Source organism: Populus nigra, chromosome 3 (assembly GCF_951802175.1).
Source record: "Populus nigra chromosome 3, ddPopNigr1.1, whole genome shotgun sequence".
NCBI lineage: Eukaryota > Viridiplantae > Streptophyta > Magnoliopsida > Malpighiales > Salicaceae > Populus > Populus nigra.
The window spans coordinates 1,210,917-1,237,088 of NC_084854.1; the positions used below are offsets into that span (position 1 = coordinate 1,210,917).

Consider the following 26,172-nt stretch of genomic DNA (forward strand, 5'->3'; position numbering starts at 1 on the left):
CTTAGTAACTAAGCTTTTTTTTTTAAAAAAATATCAACAAAACCAAGTCAAGTTTTGTGCTTGTTTTTTACATTTATGTAAAACCTATTGTCAAATAACCTAAACTTTAAATAACCTTTGCATTAATGTCTATTATGATTGATTTTATTATTCATGAATTCTAATAATTTAAATTTTTTATGGAGTCATTTGAATTGAGAATTCATGTTGAATTCCAAAAAAAACATGAGAAAAGGTTTCATCAAGATGATTATTTATTTCAGGATATCAAGAGATGGAGTAACAAGATGGTAAATATTCCATTTAATCAACCAAGATCAAGTGTAGTGTTTTCATGAATCTGCTTTAAGGGCAACAAATGAAAGAAATATTTGCTCGTTCATTCTCCCTCCCTCCATGAGTGCTGGAGGTGTCTGTGGTCCATGCTCAGGCCCACGGTTGGCCTCTTGAATACCTAACAGTAACAGGCCATTGTCCTCTCACTCTCAGAAGAAACTTCCACTGAGCATTACTATCTTCCAATTCTATACCTTTCTTGGGCTTTAGTTCAGGTTAATGATCATATCCTTAAATATCAATCAGCATTGAAACGAGTCCTTGCTTGCAAATACTACAACTTTGTACAAAAACCCTAACCATCCAGAGAAGCAAGCAGCCATGGACAAGTAGTGTCTGCTCCATCATTGACCCACTTTCTTGATTGTCTTGATCAACAAAATGAACGGTTCATATTCCTCCAAAAGAGCCAAGACAACCTTTTCTTTCGTAAAGAAATGAAAAGGTTAGTCTATTCATCGAGAAAAAGAAAAAGAAAAAGAAAAGCCCTCCTCTTCCCTTCTCTACTAAGTAACTTCCCTAAAGGTCCTCCAAGCTTTGCTTTATTCATCATCCCTCTCTCTTTGTCCCTCTCTTTCATCAAATCAAGATAACAAACTTGCAAATCTAATCTTAGATCTTTAGTATAGTATCTCTTATTGTTAGTTTCATTTAAAGATTGAGTCTTTTTGTAACCAAAACATCAAGGTTACTGTTTTTTTTATGTATTGAGATTGCCCATTTGATCTAATAAATTCTTGTTTTTTTTTTATTAAAGATCAAAACTTTTATCTGTATTTTGTTTATGGAAACAAGGAGCTCTGTGTTTGCAAACCCAAAACCCTGTAAGCATCTTGCAGATTATAAGCTGAGGCATGGCTTGAGTGGATACAAATTCCTTCAAAAATGGCTCAAAACCTTTCCAAATGGAAAGACAAGCATTAAAATGTGTGAAACAAAGATGCCCAAATGCAGTTTTTGTAGTGGGATTCGTCAAGGTAGACTGTTTCTGTGTTTGATTTGTTCTTCAATGTCTTGTTCAGACCATACCCTTTTGCATAGTCAATCTGAGAATGGCCATGATATAGCTGTTGACATTGAAAGATCAGAACTTTATTGTTGTTCTTGTAGTGATCAGGTCTATGACCTTGATTTTGATAAGGTAGTTGTGGCTAAAAATATTGTGGATATGCCAAGTAAGACACGTGATAGTGTTGTTGATGATTTAATGAGGAGATCAAGCAAGAGGAGGAGGTTGAATTCAGTGGTGGATTTGGATTTGATAAGGTCTAAATTTTTTGTTTGGATGAGGGGTCGAAGGGCGAAATCGTGCTATCCATTGGGATTAAGAGGATTGAATAATTTGGGCAGTACTTGTTTCATGAATTCTATTTTGCAAGCTTTGCTCCATGCACCACCGTTCAGGAATTACTTCTTGAGTGAGAGACACGACCGTGAAACTTGTAGGAAAAGATCATCAGATCAATCGTGTTTGGCTTGTGATATTGGTGTAATTTTCTCAGCTGTTTATTCCGGGGATCGGACACCTTATAGTCCAGCTCAGTTTCTTTACAGGTCTGACATTGCTATATATATGCACCTTCTAGTTTCAGTGTGTTTTGATAGCAAATCAATTTTCATTATCATGATTTTGTTGATTGATTCATGCTAAATTGTCTACTATTATCTGTTTTAGACCTTTTGAGAGGGGATGTAATCTGCCACTATTTTCTGAAATTCTTTCTTTGACAAACTTTAGTACATTCACATAGCTTGTTTGTTTTATAGATTCAGTTTTTTCTGCCACTGTTAAAAGGTAGACTAGAGATATGTTATATCCCATCAGGTATCAGCTAGCAGAAAGTATGGTGTCTTAAGGATTTTTTCAAGCAGGTTTTCTTCTCTTCTTCTATATTTCTGATAGAAAATTTCATTATCTTGTGCTGGAATTGGTTCTTACTTGGGTGTATAAGTGATTCTAATCGGAAGTCTTCTGTAATGGTGTAGTTACTGAGCTGTTTTACTATTCGGATTTTGATATTGATTTAAGTGTGGTGTTAGATTCCTTCATAGGCCTTCCATTTAATTCTCCAGCAGATGTTTGGAGGTGACTTGTGCTTTAGTAATGAGATTTTGTTTCTATATGAAGTTGGTGGCAGCATTCGGCAAATCTAGCTAGCTACGAGCAGCAGGATGCTCATGAATTCTTCATTTCAGTGTTAGATGGAATCCATGAGAGAGAGGGAAAGGAGAGAAATCCAAATAAAGGTAATGCCTCTAGGTTCTGGGATAAGGTGTACTTTCTATTTTGTGTTATGTTCTGTTTATCACATGATGGTGTTTAGAGATGACGTATGGTATCGAAAAATGATTCCTAGATGCGTTAGAATAAATTTGGGATTACTACCTAGTAGTTTTTCTTTGTAGGATAAGATAACTTCTGTATTTTTTTAATGTATTATACATTGTATTCTAAAGAAGTTGGGTTATGATTTCCAGGAGTTTGAGTTCTGGGATTTAGCAAATAACTATGGGTTTGTCTACAAGGAAATGTCACTGTTTTTGTCCCAAATCATGTGAAAGAACTTGTTAATTTCGAAAACAAACTCTGATTTGCTTGCAGTATCCAGGGCACTAGGGGTGGTTCACACAGTGGTGAATTTTACATTATATGTTATTTTTACTGTGTTTGACTTACAATATATAGATCTTTTTTTGTAGATAATGGAGATTGTCAGTGTATTGCTCATAGGGTTTTCTCAGGTATGCTAAGATCAGATCTAACCTGCACAACTTGTGGGTTTACTTCCACAACTTACGACCCTTGTGTTGACATTTCGCTCAACATGGACACAAGCAGCTTTTCTTCAGTGGATGTGGCTAACAAATCTGTTAGGCCAAATGAGGACACCGGCAGATCTACCCTTTTGGCTTGTTTGGATCTGTTCACAAGGCCTGAGAGGCTGGGGTCTGATCAGAAACTGTACTGCCAAAATTGTCAAGAAAAGAGGGACTCGTTGAAGCAAATGTCTATTAAAAGGCTTCCACTGGTCTTGTCATTGCATATCAAGCGGTTTGAGCACTCTTCCTTGAGAAGAACATCAAGAAAAATTGATTGGCATTTACAGTTTCCTTTTTCTCTGGATATGACCCCATATTTATCTCCATCAATTGTCAGGAACAGGTTTGGAAATAGAATTTTTGGGTTTGAGAGTGATGAAGCGGATATCTCTGCAGAATTTGAGATTTTTGCTGTAGTCACTCATTCTGGGATGCTAGACTCAGGTCATTACGTGACTTATCTGCGCCTGCAAAACCAATGGTACAAGTGCGATGATGCTTGGATTACTGAAGTTGATGAGAGGATTGTGAGAGCGTCACAGTGTTATATGATCTTCTATGTGCAGAGGATGCTTTACTACAAAGCAAATGAGGATTTGAGCTGCACGCCAATGCCTTCAAGGAGGGACCCATTTGTTCCGATTGCCGGTTGTTGCTGACAACAATTTTCAATTATGGGCTGGTGATTGGCAGGATGTGAAATTACTTTGCCAGATGCGTCCAAGGTTGGTTATCTGTACCTGTGAGATGAAAGAAATGGCAAACTGTTTATTGATGGAGTCTGCTCTCAGAACCAAATCAATCAGCCAGGAACGATAACACACTGCTAAGATCAACCCTGACCCCCGAAGAAGTAATCAAAACTGCAGATTCTTAAAAGATCAACCATTTGAACAAGATATGCGATACCAATACGAATCATCTCCAAATTGATATGTTGAATGACTACTTGCCATAATGCTTTGAGAGGTATTGGCCGGGAAGAAGCAGCTTGCCTCTTCATATGAGATTCTCATGGCTCTCATTTCATGATTGTTTCTGGGAATTCTTTGACTGCAGGTCAGTCATGTATAGAACAAATTTTTATTACCAACTAATACAATCACTTATTCCTGAATGCATACATCTCTTTTATGTGCTGTGTATCCATTAGTTTCCAAGAATGAAAGCAAAGCTCTAATTTGCTAACAATTTCGTATACCATCTTGGTTTTCTATCCTTGCAAATTGCTTTGTTCATCGATTACTTAAACTAGAGGAGGTTAACCACTGTGGAAGTGCTCGGCGCAGCTTTATGAATGCCAGCCATTTGGCCAGCCAGCCATCATTTCCCCCTAGTTTTGTGTGAGAAGTGGGCAGCCAGCCAAATGCAGTACATAGCTATGTGCCGCTGAGTAGACATGTCTTGCCCCATAAAAGCATGTGGTTAATCACTTGACTGAGCAAACATGAAATCATTATCTTTATCAAGGGGCATGATTAAAAGCTATAAAGCATGTGGAAAGTATTATAAGATATTGTTTCAAAACAGTAAAGAGAAGATAAAGATAATGACAAGATAACACAGGGGAGGGCAAGAACTTCAAGAGATTATACCAATTCTATATACGATGACAGATATTTTCAATTTTTTTCTTAATTAATTTGATAGCATAGATTTAATGATATTTGAATTTATTTTGCGAAAAAAAAAATCCCACTCTTCTCCAATCTTTTAATTTAACCCAGTCAACACACATGTTTTTCTCCCTTGCTCACAGCATGAACAATATATTTTGAATTTAACTTTAATTTATTTTAATCTAAACTTAAATTAATAAAATATAAAAAACAACATTATTTATGAATGATTCACAGCGGTGCACGGAACACGAATATGATTATATCGATAATAAAAATCATTATAAAATTATTGTTATCATGTTTAATAATATTAAATTAGTTAGTGAAAAAGAAAGAGTACGCTAGGAATCAATTATAAAGGTTTTTAATCCATCCAATACACTCTTCTTTTAGACTTCAAAGCTATCTCTACTCGAGAGTTGGCCCAGTAGGGTTTTAAAAAAATCGGTGACAGTTGATCTGATAAAATTTGGATAAGTCGATAAGGCAATTTTAAATTTGAAATGATAACCTGTAGTATATCCTATTAAAATCTGGTTTAATTTTTTTAAAAAATATATTATTTTATTAAAAAAATAAAATAATATTTTTTTAATTTATTCAAGTTAACCCTTTAACCTATGATAAGTAAAGAGTCAAGCCGGGTAGGTAGCATTTCATCATATAAAAATGGTATTTGAAAAATGATATTTGGATGGTAGTAATGATTATTTTTTAAAATATTTTTTATTTTAAAATATATTAAAATAATATATATTTTTATTTTAAAAAAATTATTTTTAATATTAGTACATTAAAATAATTCAAAAATATAAAATAATAATTTAATTATATATATATATATATATATATATATATATATATAATACTGATTGAAACACAATTTCAAACTGCTATGAAATAATTTGCCTGCTTTCTTTAATATCACCAGCTATTCATTGATTTGCTTTCATAGCATCTTTATAAGGCAAGAGTATATTATAATTTAGTATTCGTAGTTTAACAGAACTAATTTAATTAGTCCTCAAATTTTCAAAACCTTAATATATAATCCCTATTTTCTTAAATTTTCTTACGAGCTAGTCCTTTTATCGACTAGATTTTCTATTTAGAAAGATAAAAAAGAAAGGCGTAAGATGAACAAATCTGACGAGAAAAGAAGATATTTTGAAAGAAAAAACAGTATTAAATCAAGAATTTTCAACGATCGAAGAACTGTTTAATTATTTTTGATATTATAAGGATGATAATCATATAATTAATTTTTCTAAACTATAGGGCACAGGACAGACATGATGATTAAGGTTGGGTTTTTTTTTTTGTCCCATTTGAGAACTACTATAGCAAGAGTAGACTTTAAAATCGTCTCTTGTTCAGACATGACACGAGCGAAAGTGTCCCCACTTGACGGGACCAATGATATTTCGACTCGTGTCACATCCAAATTGGTGTGCAAGAATTTTTTATCTGTTTTCTTGGCAGCTTGTTTTGATTCTTTAGTACAAGGAAAAAAAAGAGTAGCCAATCATATGATTCAGTTTTTGTTTTATAGGAAGAGTTGTACTTGATGAGGCCTCGTTGCCCATTTTTTTTAGAGCCTTGCTCAGGTATTGGTTTTTGCAAGCTGGGCTGGTCAAATGTGGTAGGGAGTATCAAGACATCTTTCTCTTACATTGGAACCACCTCTCTTTGTTTGTTCTAGGTTCAAAAGACCTGTCTTCTCGCTGATGCATCATCAATCTTTACCCTAGGGACGTTAGCAGCTAGGCTTTTAGATTTGAAGATGCCTAGATTAGAAAAGACTGATTTTTGAACTTGGTTGCAGTTCACATTTCTTAAACCCTCTTTGGAAAGGTCACATCTCGCAGAGATATCAAGAGAAACCCACTTTGGGAACACACCGATTTGTTACAGAAACTGTGTTTTTGGGCTTTCAAGTTGAACCAAATTTAGAAAGTTTTGGCCTTTTTTAGGAATTAAGGAAAGATTGAGGTTTTGAGCTGATCAGAATATTGCTTCTTCTTTTTTCCTGTTTATTGGCCTGAAGATAGCAAGTTATGGTGGAGGATGAGAAGTTGGAAGCCTGTAATGAGGTTGTGGAGGAAGAATATGAACAAAAAGGAGGGTTCTTTGACTTTTTTTGGGCACCGATTTATTGGTTCAAGATGCTTGCCAATGAGACACATTGGAGTTTTGTATTTGGTGTATTGGCTGTGTATGGTATAAACCAAGGACTTGGCGGAGCTCTTAATCGTGTTGGCACTGACTATTACATGAAGGATGTTCAAAAGGTACAGCCTTCTGAATCACAGATTTATCAAGGAATCATTTCAATTCCATGGCTTGTCAAGCCCCTCTGGGGCCTCGTCACTGATTTTCTTCCAATTTTCGGGTACCGGAGGCGGCCTTATTTAATCTTCGCTGGTAGATTTCACCTCTCATTGCACCTTAATGTAATTTTGCAAGGATCTTATTTTGTGGTGTTGCTGGTGCCATTCTTTGATGTTAGCCTGTAAATGATGCTTTATAGCTTGACATTAACTTTTGTATGCATCTGGTAGATTATTCTTGCATCTTACATTGGTAAACAAGCATGATATGATCTCAGTTATGCGTCAACATTATGCCTTGCAAAGTGAAAAAATTAGGCTTCTCTCTTTAAGTTCAGGATAGAGAGTTCTCTAGTTTCTCAAGTAGCATGCTACATGCAGAAGTGTTTAAAGGATTTGTATGAAATAGCATGCTATAGTGAGAGAATGAACGTAGTTAGTGTAAGCAACTAACGTGCCTGCGTAACAATAGGCTGCAATGTATTGTGTTGCATACATTGGGTGAAATTTGGTTGCTGCTTACTCGAAGAGTGTTTCAATGAAGAAGGAAAAGACTTAATAGCACAGTTTAAGATGATCAATATCTGTTCAACAGCACGATCGTTTTAGAAAATCTATTTCTCCGTTCACATAACTGAGCATAGCTTGAAGATACAAGGGTAGTCGATGGTTAGGATTAGGTGTTTATTCTCAACAGGTTGAGGATCATCATTGAGCAGCATAACCTGTGCTTGATGTAGGGCATTTGGTAACAGGATGCTTGTTCTTGTTTGATCGAATTAATTCCTGTCTTGTGCAGAACTTGATTTTTTAAGTTATGTACGAAGCATCTTTTGTAGCCTTATGAATTAGAATAGTTTTTACTCACAGAATGAGGACATTTCAGGATTGCTTGGCACCTTCTCCACGCTCTTGTTGTCGTTCCATGAGAACCTCCATATTGTATTTGCTCTGTTGTCAATGACGGCTGGAAGTACTGGTGCAGCAATAGCAGATGTAACCATTGATGCCTGTGTGGTTCAGAATAGTAATATTCGTCCATCCCTTGCTGCTGATATGCAAAGCTTGTGTGCTCTCAGTTCATCCATTGGAGCATTAATGGGATTCTCTCTCAGTGGTATTTTTGTCCACCTGATTGGCCCCAAGGTTGACTGTTGTTTAAGTCCTTTGTCCATTCCTCCAGCAATTTCTATTCACTTTTTCTTTCTTTTCTTTAAAAAGATAAGTCAGTTTGCACACTGAAACTTGAATATTTCATCCTCTTCCCTGGCAGGGGGTTTTCGGTTTGCTATCAATTCCATATGGACTTGTATTTTTAGTTGGAATTTTGCTTGATGAGCCCTTCATGCCTGACTTCTCTTACAGACAGGTACCTTTTGCAGCTTATGTTCACTCTTTGTCACTTCCAGGCTCATAGCCTAATGTTTCTCTTCGTTGCTCAGGTAAACCAGAAGCTTTTGGATGCTAGCAAGGCAATGTGGAGAACACTGAAATTCCCGGATGTGTGGAGGCCATGTGTATACATGTACTTATCCCTTGCAGTGAGCATAAATATCCATGAAGGGTTGTTCTACTGGTATACAGACTCAAAGGATGGTCCATCTTTCTCACAGGTATACATGGTTATGCACTCGTTTTCTCCGACGGTCAAGAGATTTGAGAATCAAGTATCAAATTATCTAGGTACATAGGGAGACTCACAATGCACTCTTTTGCAGGAGAATGTTGGTTTCATATTCTCGATTGGTTCGATCGGATCCCTCTTGGGAGCATTACTCTATCAAAATGTCCTGAAGGATCACCCATTTCGAAACTTGCTTTTCTGGACTCAATTGCTATTTGGTCTGTCCGGAATGCTTGATTTGATGCTGGTGCTGCGTTTGAACTTGAAATTCGGCATACCAGATTATTTCTTCATTGTCATTGATGAGAGTGTCTCTCAGATGATTACCAGGCTAAAATGGATGCCCCTTCTTGTGCTCAGTTCCAAGCTTTGTCCCCCTGGCATTGAAGGCACTTTCTTTGCCCTACTAATGTCAATTGATAACATTGGAGTTCTCTCATCTCAATGGGGTGGAGGCGTCATTCTTCATTTACTGAACGTTACTCGGACAAGATTTGATAATCTTTGGCTTGCCATTTTGACCCGGAACATATTGCGAATCACTCCACTTTGTCTATTATTTCTGATTCCCAGAGGTGATCCCAATGCTTCAGTACTTTCAAATGACATCTTAGGTGCAAAAGAGGAGGCTGAAACTCCTGAAAATGAGAATATCGAATTGGTGTCCCTTGTAAGCAGTGTTGATGGCAAATAGCTTTAACAAGATTGTTCAAACAAAACATTTTCAAGTTTTCTTAGTTTAAATATAGAGTTCTATGCTAAAATCTCTCAGGATCACCCAAGGTTGATGGTGGGGTGGTCTGCAGCAAGAAACCAGCACGAGCGGTGCTTGTCTTTTCCCATCTTCTTTACATGATTCTTTGTACATCATTGTTCAACATGATATGCTTGAGTTCATCAGAAAAAAATGCCTGGATGGGCAAATAAAGAACGTTGTTTTTTTTTTTTGACACAATCATTTGATTTTGTACGCTAATATTACAGATTTTTAGCATGTAATAGTGCACTGCAAGTCTGCAACAGCAGTTTGGGGTTAACTTTGAAAGCATAGGAAATATGGATTACCATATTTTATGCAGCTACATTATGCTTTTCAGTTTTTGTTATGGTGCCCGCTATGTTTTGTTCTAATAATAGATTTAAAAGTAATTACATACTATAATTTTATATGAAATATATCTCTTGAAATTTTACTTGCAAGTTCTTCTTAAATCTACGTTTTCAAGCTGCAATTTAGTGTGTTGCTGCATTTTGGTCACCGAAGAGAAGAGTGAGTGGAACTTTTGAACATAGCTTGCGTTCCTTTTTCAAATTAAGTTGGATACACAGATGGACAAACTCAAGGTGCATGGTCATTGACACGTTGACTTTAGACTTCACTAAGTAGGGGAGCCTGCAAAAAAAAAAAATATATACAGATGGACAAACTCAAGGTGCATGGTCATTGACACGTTGACTTTAGACTTCACTAAGTAGGGGAGCCTGCAAAAAAAAAAAATATATATTCTTGTGAATGCACTGGTTCATAACTTTATCAAGAGATACAAAAAAAAACTTACTAAAAAATGTTCAAACAAAAAGGAAATAACATCAAAATTTTGAATCACATTTTTTTATTAAAATAAACTTATTTTATTTTTTAAAAAATAAAAAATATATCATTTTAATAAAAGAAAAAAAAAAGTTGACCTCTATACTAATGAGTTGATTAAATTAATCTCCGATATAGAACTCAGGCCGGGTCTTATAGCTATCTTGCACGGAGGCTAAAAGTAGTGAAAATTTTGAGCCTAAAAGGACAAAAATTGAAAAACAAAAAAACAAAAGCAAGCGTTGCAAGACACGAAACCTTTTTCACGAAAACACCGTGAATAAGTATAATGGCAAGGAGTGTTAATAAATATAAATCAATGGGCGTTTTTATATTGTCTTTACTCTTTACTCCAAACTGTACACACCCACAAAGGTTGCCTTTGTAACCAAACAGGAAGGGCAACTGAGAGGCCCCTTATTCCGGATTAGGGTTAAACTCTTTCACCACCACAAGGCCCTCTCTTTATCAGGCGCCAAACTCAAAACCCACCATTATATTAACAGGTAACGAAAACCCTTTTCATTAATCCTTAAATTAATGTTGTTTTGTAATTAATTACTACATAATCAAAGAAAAGCTAGAATCTTTGTTAACTTTGTCTGGTTTAAAACAGCAATTATGCTAAATTGATTCATTTTTAATTAATTCTGGGCTTGAATTCATTTTGTTTTACGGTATTTCCATAGAAAGTTTGTGCCTTTCTTCTATGAAACAAAGAAAGATTGAGCCTTGCTGAGTGTAATGCAGTGTAATTTGTTGTAATGATGTTATTAGTGTAAATAAGTAAAAAAAAAGGGTTCGTTTGATTGTTGAAATTTAGCTACAAAAGTATGCAATTTTCATTGATAAAGGGGTGTTGCATTTTTGCTCTTTGCTTGTTTATATTGGTTTTTTAAGGTGATTTTAGATGATACCAAAGATGTGTGAGTTTGTTTGATGATGATGTGAACAAAATCTTATGGAGTTGTAATGTGCCTTTTTGGTTTGGATTTAGTGGTAGGGGAGTAATGGGCACTCAAATACCAACAAGTAATGATCGTTCAAGAACATATTGGACACCAACAATGGAACGGTATTTTATTGATCTTATGTTAGAGCAGTTGCATAGAGGGAATAGGATAGGCCATACATTCAACAAGCAGGCATGGACAGACATGCTGGCTGTGTTCAATGCAAAATTCGAGTCTCAGTATGACAAAGATGTGTTGAAAAGTCGTTATACGAATTTATGGAAGCAGTTCAATGATGTAAAGGAGCTTCTTGGCCAGACTGGGTTCGCTTGGGATGAAAATCGAAAAATGGTGGTAGCTGATGATGGTCTCTGGCATGATTACATAAAGGTGCATTATTTTTCTGTTCAAATTGTATAATAGAAGTCTCTGTGAAATATTTCATCAATAACATAGGATCCATGCAGGTTCATCCAGATGCGCGATCCTACAAGACTAAAGCAGTGTTGAATTTTAATGATTTGTGTGTCATATATGGATATACCAGTGCAGATGGAAGATACAGTCGATCAAGTCATGATTTTGATTTTGATGATGAAGTCCAAGGGGTAAACATGGGTATGTATCTTTGTTTTGCTTTTCCCATGAACCTTGATTTAGATTTCTATTCTATTACCCCCTCATTATCATGATAGTAACCTGGATTCTCAATAAAGTGGACTATAACCAATAAGTAGAGGTATAAAATTTTGATTACATGTTCCTTAATGTGCAGGTGATCCAACGAGTAGCCTGTCATCAAATAGTGAGCGTCCAAGGACAGAGTGGACAGCTGCTATGGACCAATATTTTGTTGAGCTTATGCTGGACCAAATGGGAAGAGGCAACAAGACTGATTGTACATTCGTCAAACAAGCATGGACAGATATGCTTTCCTCATTCAATGCAAAGTTCGGTCCTCGCCATGACAAAAGGATTCTAAGACATCGATACAAGAAGTTAGCTAAGTACTATAGTGATCTGAAGGTTATTCTGCAACAAAATGGCTTTTCTTGGGATGAAACACAACAGATGATTGTTGCTGACGATGATAAAGTTTGGGATGCTTATATCAAGGTACATGGACCCAACATTTGAATTTGATTTCTTTTATTCCTTTCCTCTCCTTCCCTTTTTCTTTCCAATGATATTACTTAATATGAGTGTAGGCACATCCACATGCACGGACATATAGAATGAAGACGTTGCCAAATTACAATGATTTGGTCCTTATATATGGGAATGCAAGTGAAAATGGTGTTCAAAGTAACTTCCTTGAGGACAAAGACCACGAAGCCAACATTTCCAGAAAGAAGGCTGGTGAGTTATTACTTTCTTCTATCATATTGTTCAGTTATGAGATCTCTAATTTGGTCCTTGGTTTATTTACTACAATCTCATGGAAAGTTTTCTGCGAGAGTGATCAAGTGGACAATGGAAGCCCATGGAAAGATAAAACTCAACATTCTCTTTACCTGTTTGGTTTTTCAATTGAATGAAAAATGGTAACTTTTCACTTTACATGTTGAAGTAGGCTTAATTGTTTGAGAAGTTCTTGAGCCATCATGGATGGATTTTTTTTCCTCCACTTCTTTCTGAATTGTATATGTGCTTAGGAAAAACACTTGTGTTGATTGATTTGAGATTTCACCTTGCACTTGGTATTCAGACTTATATTTTAGACTCCACATATATTTTGATAGTTGAAGTTACCCTTACAAATATTTTTTTTCTGCCTGTAGAAGAAGGAAAGGGGAGCCAATCCCTTGGCAGTAGTGATCGTACAAGAACGTATTGGACACCGCCAATGGATCGCTATCTTATTGATTTATTACTGGACCAAGTGCATAGAGGAAATAAATTTGGACAGACATTTATAAGCCAGGCTTGGATTGACATGGCTGCATCATTCAATGTCAAATTTCAGTCGCACCATGACAAAGATGTTTTAAAAAACCGGTACAAGCATTTAAGGCGTCTGTACAATGAGATAAAAAATCTTCTTGAAAATAGTGGGTTTTCATGGGACGAAACACGAGAAATGATAACAGCTAAAGATCATATTTGGGATGCTTATATCAAGGTGAACTGTTTTCCCTCTTATATGATTGGTCATTTTTGCATTCTGTTGCTTACCTGTGATGCATGCAGGCACACCCTGATGCTCGATCATACAGAGTTAAGACTGTGCCGGGTTATCAGAAATTGTGTGTTATAGTTGGACAAGAAAATTCTGGTGGAAGATACAGCCGTTTGGCTCAAAGCATAGATGCCAATGAGGAAATGCCGGTTTTGATGACTGGTAAATAACCGCTGAGACTTGCAATCATTAAATAGTCCACAATACGATGGCATAACTATACATCAGGATATGAATTGGGTACATTAAATATGAATTCTTGCTTTCCTTGTAAAGGAAACAATTAATAAATTGCAATGTGATTTCCCTGAAATGCCTCCATCTAATATACAGAAGATTGGACTATATGCTATTTCTAGGGAGACTGAACTTCTAACCAAAAAAAGGAAGATGAAATTATTTCTTCTTTTCATATTGTTTTCTTCCTGTACTGTTGCAATTCATTGGAATTTTTGTATAATAATGTTTGTTTGATTTGCAGTTGACCCTCTGACAGTAGATTGGCAGCCAGAGATGAACCGCTATTTTGTTGACCTTATGTTAGAGCAGGTGCATGGAGGGAACAAGATCGATCATACATTCAATGAACAAGCATGGGCTCACATGATTAAATTATTTAATGACAAATTTGGACTTCCATGTGATAAATACAGTTTAGAGAAGCAGTATGTCAGTTTGATGAAAGATTGTAACGAGATTAGCAGTCTTCTCAGTCATAGGGGGTTTGCATGGGATGGAACTCAGCAAATGGTTACTGCTGATGACGCTACTTGGGAAGATCATGTTAAGGTGCATTCCTGGTTCTATCAATGTCATTTCTCAATTTTCTCCAAAACCGCTAAACTTCGCTCCAGTTTGTAACCACAGCGTGAGACAGTTGCATTGGCATCGTCCTATGCCCTCTTTATGGAAGAGAGAGCCCCTGCCATTGTGCAATGGGCTCTTGTTGCCTGTATGAGTGCTTTCTACTTTTAAAAATGACTTGTGCATCGGGCCTAACCGTAGAAATTTAGTTTGCCTTCATTATGATGTTGGTAGCATGGAATTTTGCAGGGGCATCCGGAAGCCATAGCTTACAAAAACAAAGTACTAGACAGTTATCTTGATTTGTGCTTCATCCAAAGAAATGAAGTATCAGATACAAGACTTGGCGATCCAGGTCCACCAATGCAAAATGAAGAAACTGCCATGAAAGTAGAAATAGTGATGGATGGACTGCAGGGGAATGAGCAATTTCCAGTTGAGGACATTGAAATATCTGATGCACAGAAAAAGCGGTCTGCTACAGTTGCTGAACTTTCTTGCAAGGCGCAGAAAATTGGCAAGGAGATGCGATGTGTAGTTTCAGCATTTGCAAACAAGAAAGAGAGCAAGAACCACATGTCAATAGAAAGTGCAATAGAGACCCTTCAAACTATTCCTGACATAGATGATGAGCTTTTGCTGGATGCTTGTGATCTTCTGGAAGATGAAAGGAAGGCAAAGACATTTTTGGCATTGGATGCAACACTGCGAAAGAAATGGTTATTAAGAAAACTGCGTCCGAAGGAGTCTCAATAGTGAAATGTTGATGATACTTGTAGCAACTCGAGCGTATAGTTTGAAAATGTAGAGATACAAATAATATATTTAGTATTTGTTTGGCAACGCGGTGCACTGTAGCCTTAGTTCCCAGAAATTTTTTGGAATTTATTTTTTATTTAATAAATGATAATAAAAATAGATATTATAATTCTTTAGAACATTAGAGGTAAATTGGAAGGAGACCGGGTTGGGGAATTAAAGGGATACAGAAGATATAAGAACGGGACAGTCAGAAAGTGACAATATATACTAGCTCGTGGTGCATCAGTACCGCCGAAGATAATGATAAGCAAAATTGTGATCATCCAATCACTAAAGAGCACATTCAGGGTGACTCCTATGCTAATTCCCAGAATCAACATTGGCTGAAATAGAAGTGCCAGATCGTAGTCGATGATAGGCAGTTCCAGAGTAGGATGTCTTAATCTTATATTATAAAGAACAGTCGATGCTGCTGCACCTGTGATCATACCTGACAAGGTAAACAAAATTGACAACAATTTTAGAATGAGGTTCTTCTTCCATTTGAATTCATTTCCATAATTATTTTCGTTGCTTTGACAGATCTGATTGCCACTTCTTATCAGTGATAAATCTTTAAAATTGGAAACCGCACTCCAAATCAGACACTGTTAATACATTTGTTTTATGTTCACAAGAAAGCATAAGCTACGAGGGTTGATTGAAATTCTGAATCATCTCAGAGATACTTCAAGATAAATTTTCTATTGAATCTATTTTTTATTTAATAAATAATAATAAAAATAGATATTATAATTCTTTAGAACATTAGAGGTAAATTGGAAGGAGACCAGGTTGGGCTATTTGGGTATTACAAGGAAACAATGAATATAGAAATGGTGAGAAATATAAGACAATGATAATGACATTATGAGATTTTTCTAATCAAATGAATTAACATCAAAACCAACCTTAACAAATTAAAAACAATTGGGATTTAATTAAACCCTAAAATAATGAATTGGATGGAAAAAAAATCTGAGAAAAAAATTAAAAATTAAAAGAATATACAATATTCCAATCCATGATAAAGACAGTGAACAACAATATAATAATAATAATAATAGGATAAAATGTGAAGCAACGGGGAAATAACGGATACTTGTCCTTGTACGCATCTTAAAGTTGCCCATGCGTTGCTCTAAAGGAAAGGGAAAACAAATCTGATAAAAACAAGACTCCAAATCACTTGGCTATTTGCCGAACTCTGAAAAGACGGTAAAGACATTCATAGTGATTAAGGCTTGGTTTGCAACTCTTCTCTTTATGCTTTGTTGTTGCTTGAAGAAAAGATGGCGATGGCGCTGGCTAGGGTTGTAAATGGCCTGGGTTTGTTCGTTAGCAAGCTCTGGGGCCTCCTCCATGAGCAGCAGTTCCTGGCCACCTTCGAGGCTGTAACCTCTGCTGTCATGTGCATGACCATGTCACTGACGTTGTGCTTCGTGGCCATTCATAGACATGCTAGAGTAGAAGCAGGTCCTCTTTTCATTTGAGTTTTCCTTCCTTCAGCAATGTTTCTTCAATTTTCTGCCATGAAAACAAATTGCGGGTTCGGTTCATACCCTGTACTGTATACATATTACTTAGCTAGGAAAATCCAGCATTCTGCATGTTGCCCTCTTTTCCTTGGATAATTGTTTAGTCATCTCTGATTAGTGAGAAAGCACAAATTCAGTGATGGTATAAACTTGAATATTTGAGTAACTGATAACTGAAGAGATTGCGTTCTTGAATCATGCATTTATTCTCCATTTTAACTCATGTGATTGGGAAGTCATGATTTACACATTCATAAATACCATTGCTTGCAATCAATCAAAATATTAGGGTTTTAAGATATGTCATTTTATACCTATTACACACTCTTGAAGGTAATTCACGGTAAAATGTTATTTTTAAATAATTTGAAAAGCATATTTTGATGATGCTTGCGTGTTTTTTTTTTGTTTATGATTTGCTGGGAATAAAAAACAATAAGAAGATTGTCAACTGTGTTATTTTTCTAATTGCAATTTAATTTCATGTTGGCTTTACTTCCTTTCCTAATAGCTAGCTTGTGTTCTATCCAAAGGGAAAGGGAAAGTAGGAGGCTGACGTTGTAACAAAACCTCAAAGGGCAACAAGCCATTCAGTAGTAGCATAATTGTAAGAAGAGTGAGCAATTATTTTCTTGTCGTTTTCCCAACACCTTCTCTCCCATGGATTCTGACTAGATTTCTGACCGAACGGATAATTGATCAAGAAAGAATGCTGGCCCTTCCAATCCATATATTTTCCATCCATCTAATAATTAACGTTTGGTGGTGGCCTGGTGGGTCTCCTAATTCCTCAACACCCTTTTATTATATCATATACACCTGGGTGGGTGCCTTGTGGAGCCTGATGAGCAGCAGCACCTCTCCCAGATTTCGAGTTTACAATTTGCTTTGGAACATTGTTGGGGCCGAGTAGATTCAGGAGGAACCATATGGTGGGCTACGAAGGCTGGCCACTAGTTATTAACTTTGTCAGGTTGCCTCCATGCAAGGACAGATCTATCCAGGACCGCTTGGAGGATTCATCTTACCAGCAACCGATAGCAAGTTGCACGACAAGACATGCCCACCTAGTTAATTATAAGAGAAATCGTTAAGCATTGACTTGGAGCACATTAAGCCCCCTGTTTAGGAATGTAAGATGTCGCAATTTCAAGTGAAGTAAAATAGGTTCCCCATATCCAAGGTATCAGTGCTGCGCGTGTTAAAAAAACATAAAAAAACACCTTGGCTGTTCACAAGAACAGTGCAGTGAACGGTAGGATGTTTGTTTAAGCAGGATCTGCTTTTCAAGTTTTGTGGCCCATTGATTCAACTCCCTGATGAATAGATTGATAAATTTATGGTCAACTTCTGTTTGCCTTGAATGGAATCTTGCTATGATTTGGAGGCAATCATCCAGCCACTTTTCAGATCTGAAGGGGAAAAAAAGAATCTGACAACAGATTCAGAAACATGTGACTTGATGCAGCAATGCTCTTAACTTATCAGGCACCGAAATACAACCTCGATTAATTTAATTGTGAAACCGAAATACATGACTATTGGTACAAAAGATTATCATGGCAGGCATTCTTTAGCAAGCCAAGTCTTCTTCATCTCCTCCTATGCACCACCACAATGTTCAGTCTGATCCCCTGAAAATCAACTCATCAGTTGAAATTTTGCAGGGGCATATAAAATCGCAGTGTTCGCACACCAATGGGCTCATTTTACACGTCTCCTCCTATCCCTGTCTCTGCCTTTGTCTCTGTCATGATCATCCCGCTCTTTGCTTCCACTCTTTTCTCGGTAATTGCGGTCCCGACTTTCACTCTCCAAATTATTACCCCTGTCTCTTTCTCTATGCCTTTCCCGGTCCTTGTCTGAGTCATGTCCCCTCTCTCTGTCCCTAAGTGATAGTTTTCTTTGTGGGCTTTCGCTTCTGCTTTCACTGCGGTGTCGCTTTCTTGAGGATTCATGATTATCATCACGTCTATCCCTCCTTTCAGAAGATATTCTCTCTGGAGTTTCAAAGCAAAGGGAAAAGGTTATGTTTTCCAATTATTGAATTGGAATTGTTTCTAGCCTCTAAGCTCACCAAATACGCTGAGTAAAGAAGCAGATGTGACTAATGACCAAATCATCAGAGAAGGTAAAGAATTTGTAAAACTAGCAGAGCACATGGAAACAAATATCATAACTGGCAGAATGCTTCCTAAGAGATTCAGTCTTGCAAAATGACCACTTACTGTTGCCAGTGACATCTTCATTTGAACTTGATAGGCCATATTCAGACTCTAGCCGTTTCCGATGTACTGCAACTTTCCTCTCAAATTCCTCTGAATTTTTCATTCCTTGCTCCTCGAGGGATTCACGATACTCTATTAAAGCAACTTCCAAACGTCTCAACTTTTGTCTGCAATATCATAATAGCCAAAATCAGGCAAATGCACAAACATGGACAACACAACAACGAAAAGCTTGTTTTGCCAAGGAAAGTCAATACATGATTGCCCAAAGTTGGAAAAAACAAGAGTTGGGGGTGGAAACTCAATGTGAAAGAAGATGATCTTTCCAAAACCAACTCATTTGAAAATCAAAGAGATATATGATCACAGCAAAGCAAAAGTAGAGGTGCATACCTCTGCTCTTCATTCATTCCACTCTCAGGTTGCATTGGAATGCTTGCGTCAGTAGCAAATTCCATTTCATCTTCCTTACCTTGACCATCACCAGCATTTTCACTTCCAGAAGATGAGTAGCTTAACCCAAGGTCCCTAACACTTCTCTTTTGTTCATCATCACTTTCATCATCATCTCTAGCCCATTTAGATGCTGGCAGAACAGGATCATTCTTCTCTTTCTTTGCAAAGGCTTTTAGTTCAGGTTGTGGAATTGGGAGGGTTGAAACCAAAGAGACAGACCTTTTGTTCTGGGATGGCGTATCATCCTCTCCATAAATGTTCCACCCTGTCAATCCCACTGGCCCTGGATCAACATTCACTTCTCTGTGAACACTTGAATATCTACTGGAACTTGAATTGCTCTGAGCAATTTTCAAGTCACCATCTAATTCATACCCCCTTTGTTTTTCTGCCTCTTCCAGGTTCAGCAATCGTGCCACCATCGTTTCTCTACCACCAACGAGCGACAATCCATTATGTCTGCAACGTCTTTCCAACTCAGCAAGGGGAAGATCCATTAGCTCCTTCGTAGCAGCTCCTTTGCCCATTGCCAATGCAGCATCTTGATTGGTCTTTCCCACATCAACTGTGTCTTCTGTGCTATTCTTTTTCTCAATTTCAGGTGCATCACCGCACATAGAATGAAACGGGATCACACCAGAGTTACTAGAACGAAGAAAAGTAGCACGTAGTCCATTCACATAAGCATCTGAAAACAGAAACCAATCCGACCATACTTGCAACACTTTCAGAACTCGTTCCTGTTGAAAGCCACACAAGCTCATACTTAAAGCACAAAACAGAGAACTCAAATTTGAACTATGAATAGAAATCAACATTACAGCTCACCTTAAGGGCCTCAGCAGTGATCCTTCCAGTTATACTACGATACAAGTCATTAAAGCTCTCCATTATGTCAGGCAGAGCAGCTTCAAATTTAGTTCGATAAGCAGATGCATTTTTTACAGGAGCACTACTATTATGAAGGATATCAGAGACAAGCATGAGTCTTGCTACTTTTGTTGGAATAGGAGTTTCTTTAAGTGTCAAAGATTCTGTCAGAACTTCAACTACCTGCAGGGAGAAAACAAAGAAACTAATCACATAAACAATCATCAAGATAAATTGCAGATATGCTTCCCTTATTTATTATATGATGGATCACAACATCTCATTTGCAGGCCTAGGTGAAACAATTTGTAGACTAGTAGCAAAGAAAACATAACAGGATCGCAGAAAGTGCTGTTTGTGACTTTGATGGAGAACAACAGATAATGGTGCACTAAACTTATCAAACAATGTATGAAAAAGATAATGAAAACAAAAGGCACTGATATCAGGCAGTACCTCCCCTGCAGCATCAACATTATCCAGGGCAAAACCCATAGCATCCTTTATTTGACTTCTTTCCAATGTTAAAGCACGCAACATATCCTCAAACTCATCCCTTTGTGGATCAGTCAGTGTTCTTTCAGGGTCAACACGCTGTAAAAAATCAATCTGTCAAATTAACTCTGCAATTATACAACTTAGAAAAGTTATTCCTGCCAGAAAAAAGGAAATGTACCCTGCTTCTTCCAGCAGCATGTGTGCTACCAGACTCCTTCTCGTGCTCTGGACTCTTTGCTGTGGGCAGAGATGGTGGTACCCATCTAAAAGAAAAGGATAATGCTATGTCATTCTCCAATACAACATATCAAAATTGTAAAAAATTTGCACGAGTCTTTCAAAACAGACTAGTACAGATAGCCATTGGAATAGCAATACCTTCCACTGCCAGTTATCATGATAAAAGGCTCAGTTCGCCACCTTTGAAGAGTATCACCCTGCATTTCAAACATAATTGAACGTTCTCAAATTCCCATAGAGGTAAGCAAATGAAATGATAGTTTTTCTTTGCATAAGAGATCACTATATTGAAAGTATTGCATAAAATACAAGAAATCAACAAAGATGATTGTGGCCCCTGAGAAGAACCTCAATAGTTTGAGCAGGGAATTCCAACTATAAGATCTTGGATCAAATCCTATTGGAGGGCATGTTTACGGGATTGGGAGACCTATCTCTAGTTATTGATCCCAAGTCTAACATGTGTCACAGTGCACCAGAGAAAACAGCAGATGCCATATCTAGCAACCTCATACAGGAAAATAATGTCATTTTTCCAAGAATGTCCAAAATTTCCACCAAGTAAAGTCCCAAATGCATGTGATTCATGTGATTCATGCATACAAGAAGAGATACCTGAGCAAAAGAATAGAGCCTCCAAACATAATAAGTATGTTCCTTCGAGCCAAGCTCGAACAAGAAGTTGAAAAGAGGATTCCCTCGACCCCTCTGCATGATAGCTTGTTCAAAAGCACATCCTCCATCCAGAACATATAGAGCCATTGTATCTATCACATGGCGGAGATGATCATCCTCGGGTGGAGCGACCATTATATCAGGAACATTTGGAGTAAGAACCTAGACACAAAGTAACTAACATGTGCTTAGAATAGCAGATAAAACCTTTACAAGTGAAAATTATTTTGTCATCTCAAGACAATGAATCCAACACTTCAATTCATGAATGGACCGTAGTAACTATATTTTACAATTCAGTTGTCATGGGCTCAGAAATTATCAACTAAAAATCATTTCATTAAAAAAGACATTAAAACCATATTTCAAAGGGCCAACGAGAATAACTATCTTAATACTAGACAAACAAGACCTCAAGATAGAAAACTCTTTATACTAGGATCAGATGACCATACATGAGAAGAAAAAAAGCTCAACACTCTAAAAGGAATTCATTTGCGATAAAACAAAACATGATGATCCTCTAGCCTTGATACCACATGATGATTCATTTTCATATTATTGCTCTACTTCAGAATAAAGCCAACATGAAGTTAGTGAACCTACCAGTTCAGAGTTCTGATTTGGGACAGAAGTGACTGGCGGGCCTGATGGACCAGAGAGAATCACAGTGGCACCCTATCAAAAACAAATAACATTTTAGAATCACGGCATATGAAGACAGCAAGCAGCCTGCCTTGAACTGCCCATTTAGAGAATGTTAAATGAAAACGCATTGGCTAAGTTCTTCTGTGCACAGGAAAATCAGTCTCGCAGCATCACATTAGTATGCATATCCATGTACCATATATAAATTAGTAATTCACAAGAGGCAAAAACTGCATGCACATAGATCAACCTGATCTGAACAATAGGTTTAGGCAGGAAACCATAACATACCTCTTTGCTTCTGATAGCCATTTGTCCTGGTGGTGGAGCAGGTAATGCCTGCGAGGGAAGGGCCACAGATTTACCCCACCCGATTTTCAACTCATATTCATACACAATAACTCCTGTGACATCAAATACATCTATTCAATCACTTTACTGTTCCACAACATATAATGAATATTTGAATAGTAGCACAAATATAATGGCATCCTTCTAATATCAACCACAAATTAGTGATATTGCTATACAATTATAAAAAAAAGAAGCATTTGCTCATGTCATATCAAGATATGCCTTGGGGCAAAGTTAAAAAACTGATCAACATAAAACCAAAAATCATGGATAAACAGAGTAAATAACTAAACCTTGCATTTCATCCTTTGCAGCCTGCCCATCAGCTCTATTCATGAATGCTACAAATCCACAGTTTCTTTGCCGCCTCCGCTCCTCCTCTGTCCTAGGCCACATTATCTTCACACTAGCAATAGGCCCAAATCTTCCAAAAGTCCGCAGAAGAAAATTCTCATCAACCTATTGTAAGATAAAAAAGGAATTATTATGTCCTTGGGCACATAAATAGTAGAGCATTAACAGGGTAGAGGTGAAAAAAAATTCAAAGCAATAATCTGACCTGTGGTGAGAGATTCCCAACATAAAGATTTGTAGTTTGTGGATCACCATCATCAAATGATCCAGGCAGCTTTCCACTTGGATCAAAGTCATCAGGTAGTTCATCAAATCGACTAGATGGCTGGAGGGGAAAAACAGTAACCATAGCAAAAGATTCATTATGTTCAAGAGTGATGAAAGATGCAACAAGGATATAGTGTGTACATATTCGAATTTGGGACTTACAGCAGAACTTTCAGTATGACGTCCTTCACGCCAATGTTCCCGTTCTTGATTTCGCCTCTCCCTCATCTCATGCTCATGCTTCAGCTCCTCCATAAAATGATCTATGTTTCGAGTCTTTCCCTTTTCCTTCTCCTTTGGTCTTTCCTCCTCCCTCTGAAAAAAATATGGAACAGTGGAATTGATTATGAATTACAAAAAAAAACAAAACAGCTTGCTTGAGAACCAACATAAATGATGCCTCAACCAAAATGCTAACCTTCCTCTCAGGTTCTTTTCCTTTGGGTGCCATAGGAGGTGGTATAAAAGATGGAACATACCTGCAGGAGTAATATTACAGATAAACTTCCGTGTCACGAAGACAACTGTTTACTTTGTTGTTGCAACCCAATCAATCAAGTGCTATCCACATCCCTTCCCAAGACAAATCTCATACTATCTTCTCATATTCTCTATTTTCAAATTTGAAACGCACCTCGGAGCACTATTAGAATGCTTTATTTGTTTGACTTTGCAGTCTTGTTTTAGTCCCTCAAATCCAAAAATTGTAAAATTTGATAGTCAACAAATAAAAATGAAGTAGCTTTTATCGGTCAGTATTATTTCCGTTTAATATTCATCTTAGAAATATAAAATTGTAAAAAAACTTCAATATAAAGTTACTTTCTACAAAGATTGAAAAGTTGTTGTGTGAATAAAGCATATCAGGGTTCACCATAAAATCAATGCTCTTATAATTGATTCATCTGATTATCAATTTAGATTTTTAAACCGTCAAGTTCAAGAGGCACACACCAAAACTTCACTTCCTATTTTCTTTGATGTACAGATCTAAAAAAATCAAAATTAAAATAGAGGATATCATCGCTATACAATTCTCTCAATTCTACTATGCCTTACCAAAATTGTATGGGAACATGGTTAATCAATCAAAAGCATTAATTTACCTACTTCCCTTCTTTGGAACAGATACCCCATCTTTGGACTTTTCACCTGCCATCCGCGAATGATAAAAAAGCCCATATTTTTATTAATGTGTCCGGTAATAATATAAAACTATCTATTTATCCATAGCGTGAAACAATTCAGAATAAAGCAAAACAACAGGAGAAATAGACTGCACATGTAAATATTAATAAGTTGTCAAAATTCAGACTGACCTTCAGCATCACTCTTCAATTTCTCATTGGGATTGATGGTTCCACCTCGAACAAAAGTCTTTGATCCAGGTGCATTATCCCCTTGAAATGACTCCACAAACTCCGCATACAATCGAGCTGTTTCATCCTCCGCTCTCTTCACCAAAAAACAGAAAATCAGCCCATACAAAAGACTAGAAAATATCTTCCCTAACAAAACCACATGAGCTTAAAACTCAGCAATGATAATAAACACACAATACACACCTTTTTCTTTGCCTCTTCTTCCTCTCTATGCTTCTGGAATGGCGTCTTTTTTCTCGTAATGGAGAAAGAACTCATCTTTGCATTAAATTCTAACATTACAACCATTTCAAATTCCAAACTTCAGTCAAAACCCACAAAAATAAATCGCATTCAAACTTAAATCAGTAGATTAATAAATCAATAAAAAAATCACGTCAGCATACATTAAATCTCTACAACAACAAAAAAAAAAAACAGTAAAACCCTAAATTCCATTCCAAAAACCACCAAAGTCGTACATCAATCAACCTCTAATCATTCAACAACCCAAACTTCTTATTAAACTGAACCTAATTAATCAAACAATTCGAATTAGGGTTTCTTTCAAGTTCTTGAAGCAGAACATTAACATCAAGTTTCTAACTTTACAGTTCCAAAAACAAATAAAAAAACATTAAAAACGATATCATAAAGAAATCGAAAGAGGGATAGTGGTGGAGAAAGAACCAACCGAGTAGAGCTGAGCTGAGCCGAGCGAGTTGAATCAGCAAAAGAAATAAGGTTTTTGTGGAGGGTGATTTGGGGCTCGTCAGGGACGTTTTCGGCTCTTCTTGTTGATGTTAGCGCTGTTGATCGAATCAAGTAAAACAATTTGTCTCGATAGAGAGGGTGGGTGAATTTTATGGGCTTTTTTAAGGAAGGGTACTGAGCCATAGGCCCGACTATTTGGCCCATCAAAATGAGAGCTCCGAATAATGTTATTTATCCCAAGATACCTAAAAATTATTATATGGATTTATAGTTATTTATTGTATTAAAAATTCGTGTAGTATGATTGGTTTGGCATATATATAATAATTTAACTTGTGTAATTTGGTTATTTAATTCATTTTAATAATTTAATTTTTTTTATCGATATTAATAGAATTAATGGGATATGCTCATACTGGTTAAATACTTAATATTATTAAGAAAATTAACTTGAATTAATATTCTAATATGAATATGGCTTTAATTAAATAATTTTTATTAGAGCTCATTTATTATGATGATAGTAAAAGAAAATATTTTTGATATTAAAATAATTTGAAGAAAAAATTAAAACAAAATTTAATTTTTTTTAAAAATATTTCTCATTAAACTTGTGGACTTGGGTTTATATGAAACCCCTAATTTCAATAATTATCTTTTTGAAGGAAAAAAATCTCTCAACAAATTAACTACCTATGAAGTTTTTTGATAATTTCAGTAAAAATATTTACATAAAAACAAATTGACTTTGATTTCAGAAATCAAAATTGAAAAAACTAAATCAAACAGGGGGAAAAAAACATTATAAACTAAGTCTTTATTAATTCGAAGACTTTCAAAGATAATCCAACTAAAAAAATCATGAACTAAATTCGAATCAATCAAGTTGATTTCATTAGGCAATGCTAT

The 26,172-nt window shown here is 36.4% G+C and overlaps 4 protein-coding genes across 6 annotated transcripts; 3 read left to right on the forward strand and 1 right to left on the reverse strand.

The window, feature by feature from the left end:
- Window positions 1-572: 572 nt before the first annotated feature.
- Window positions 573-4,273, forward strand: LOC133689582 (ubiquitin C-terminal hydrolase 22-like). The gene is made up of 3 exons (XM_062109492.1): window positions 573-1,890; window positions 2,465-2,583; window positions 3,037-4,273. Exons 1-3 carry the CDS (start codon window positions 1,121-1,123, stop codon window positions 3,813-3,815), a joined length of 1,668 nt encoding a protein of 555 aa, XP_061965476.1. The 5' UTR covers window positions 573-1,120; the 3' UTR covers window positions 3,816-4,273.
- A 2,038-nt stretch (window positions 4,274-6,311) lies between these two features.
- LOC133688504 (probable folate-biopterin transporter 2) lies at window positions 6,312-9,687 on the forward strand. Its single transcript, XM_062108003.1, has 5 exons — window positions 6,312-7,202; window positions 7,995-8,254; window positions 8,382-8,477; window positions 8,551-8,721; window positions 8,827-9,687. Exons 1-5 carry the CDS (start codon window positions 6,836-6,838, stop codon window positions 9,424-9,426), a joined length of 1,494 nt encoding a protein of 497 aa, XP_061963987.1. The 5' UTR covers window positions 6,312-6,835; the 3' UTR covers window positions 9,427-9,687.
- Window positions 9,688-10,667: 980 nt separating this feature from the next.
- LOC133687917 (L10-interacting MYB domain-containing protein) lies at window positions 10,668-15,102 on the forward strand. Of its 2 annotated transcripts, none has more exons than XM_062107260.1 (9): window positions 10,668-10,829; window positions 11,321-11,666; window positions 11,744-11,894; window positions 12,052-12,392; window positions 12,485-12,635; window positions 13,058-13,398; window positions 13,467-13,617; window positions 13,937-14,244; window positions 14,494-15,102. In XM_062107260.1, exons 2-9 carry the CDS (start codon window positions 11,334-11,336, stop codon window positions 15,013-15,015), a joined length of 2,298 nt encoding a protein of 765 aa, XP_061963244.1. In that variant the 5' UTR covers window positions 10,668-10,829; window positions 11,321-11,333; the 3' UTR covers window positions 15,016-15,102. The 2 variants fall into 2 exon arrangements, with proteins under 2 accessions (XP_061963244.1, XP_061963243.1); XM_062107259.1 differs by having other exon boundaries at window positions 10,669-10,829; window positions 14,509-15,102.
- A 2,955-nt stretch (window positions 15,103-18,057) lies between these two features.
- Window positions 18,058-25,378, reverse strand: LOC133689088 (protein RRC1-like). Of its 2 annotated transcripts, XM_062108817.1 has the most exons (18): window positions 25,244-25,378; window positions 24,754-24,842; window positions 24,508-24,643; window positions 24,295-24,340; window positions 23,607-23,667; window positions 23,351-23,503; window positions 23,127-23,246; window positions 22,861-23,026; window positions 22,505-22,617; window positions 22,172-22,243; window positions 21,506-21,727; window positions 21,029-21,087; window positions 20,829-20,913; window positions 20,609-20,746; window positions 20,111-20,335; window positions 19,220-20,022; window positions 18,827-18,993; window positions 18,058-18,598 (listed from the first exon to the last, which is right to left on the reverse strand). In XM_062108817.1, exons 2-18 carry the CDS (start codon window positions 24,826-24,828, stop codon window positions 18,303-18,305), a joined length of 2,937 nt encoding a protein of 978 aa, XP_061964801.1. In that variant the 5' UTR covers window positions 24,829-24,842; window positions 25,244-25,378; the 3' UTR covers window positions 18,058-18,302. The 2 variants fall into 2 exon arrangements, with proteins under 2 accessions (XP_061964801.1, XP_061964802.1); XM_062108818.1 differs by lacking the exons at window positions 24,295-24,340; window positions 24,754-24,842; window positions 25,244-25,378 and having other exon boundaries at window positions 24,508-24,646.
- Window positions 25,379-26,172: the final 794 nt, after the last annotated feature.

Bases quoted from the DNA above. Each gene is read 5' to 3' on its own strand.
- LOC133689582 (XM_062109492.1), top strand. From the start codon at position 1,121: ATGGAAACAAGGAGCTCTGTGTTTGCAAACCCAAAACCCTGTAAGCAT. The intron at 1,891-2,464 runs GTCTGACATTGC...TTCTATATGAAG, and splicing joins CCAGCTCAGTTTCTTTACAG to TTGGTGGCAGCATTCGGCAA. The intron at 2,584-3,036 runs GTAATGCCTCTA...CTTTTTTTGTAG, and splicing joins GGAGAGAAATCCAAATAAAG to ATAATGGAGATTGTCAGTGT.
- LOC133688504 (XM_062108003.1), top strand. From the start codon at position 6,836: ATGGTGGAGGATGAGAAGTTGGAAGCCTGTAATGAGGTTGTGGAGGAA. The intron at 8,255-8,381 runs GTTGACTGTTGT...CTTCCCTGGCAG, and splicing joins TCCACCTGATTGGCCCCAAG to GGGGTTTTCGGTTTGCTATC. The intron at 8,478-8,550 runs GTACCTTTTGCA...TTCGTTGCTCAG, and splicing joins CTGACTTCTCTTACAGACAG to GTAAACCAGAAGCTTTTGGA.
- LOC133687917 (XM_062107260.1), top strand. From the start codon at position 11,334: ATGGGCACTCAAATACCAACAAGTAATGATCGTTCAAGAACATATTGG. The intron at 11,895-12,051 runs GTATGTATCTTT...CTTAATGTGCAG, and splicing joins AGTCCAAGGGGTAAACATGG to GTGATCCAACGAGTAGCCTG. The intron at 13,399-13,466 runs GTGAACTGTTTT...TGATGCATGCAG, and splicing joins TTTGGGATGCTTATATCAAG to GCACACCCTGATGCTCGATC.
- LOC133689088 (XM_062108817.1), bottom strand. From the start codon at position 24,828: ATGAGTTCTTTCTCCATTACGAGAAAAAAGACGCCATTCCAGAAGCAT. The intron at 22,618-22,860 runs GTTTAGTTATTT...TTGATGTCACAG, and splicing joins TGCAAAGGATGAAATGCAAG to GAGTTATTGTGTATGAATAT. The intron at 22,244-22,504 runs GTATGTTATGGT...TGTTTTTGATAG, and splicing joins TGGCTATCAGAAGCAAAGAG to GGTGCCACTGTGATTCTCTC.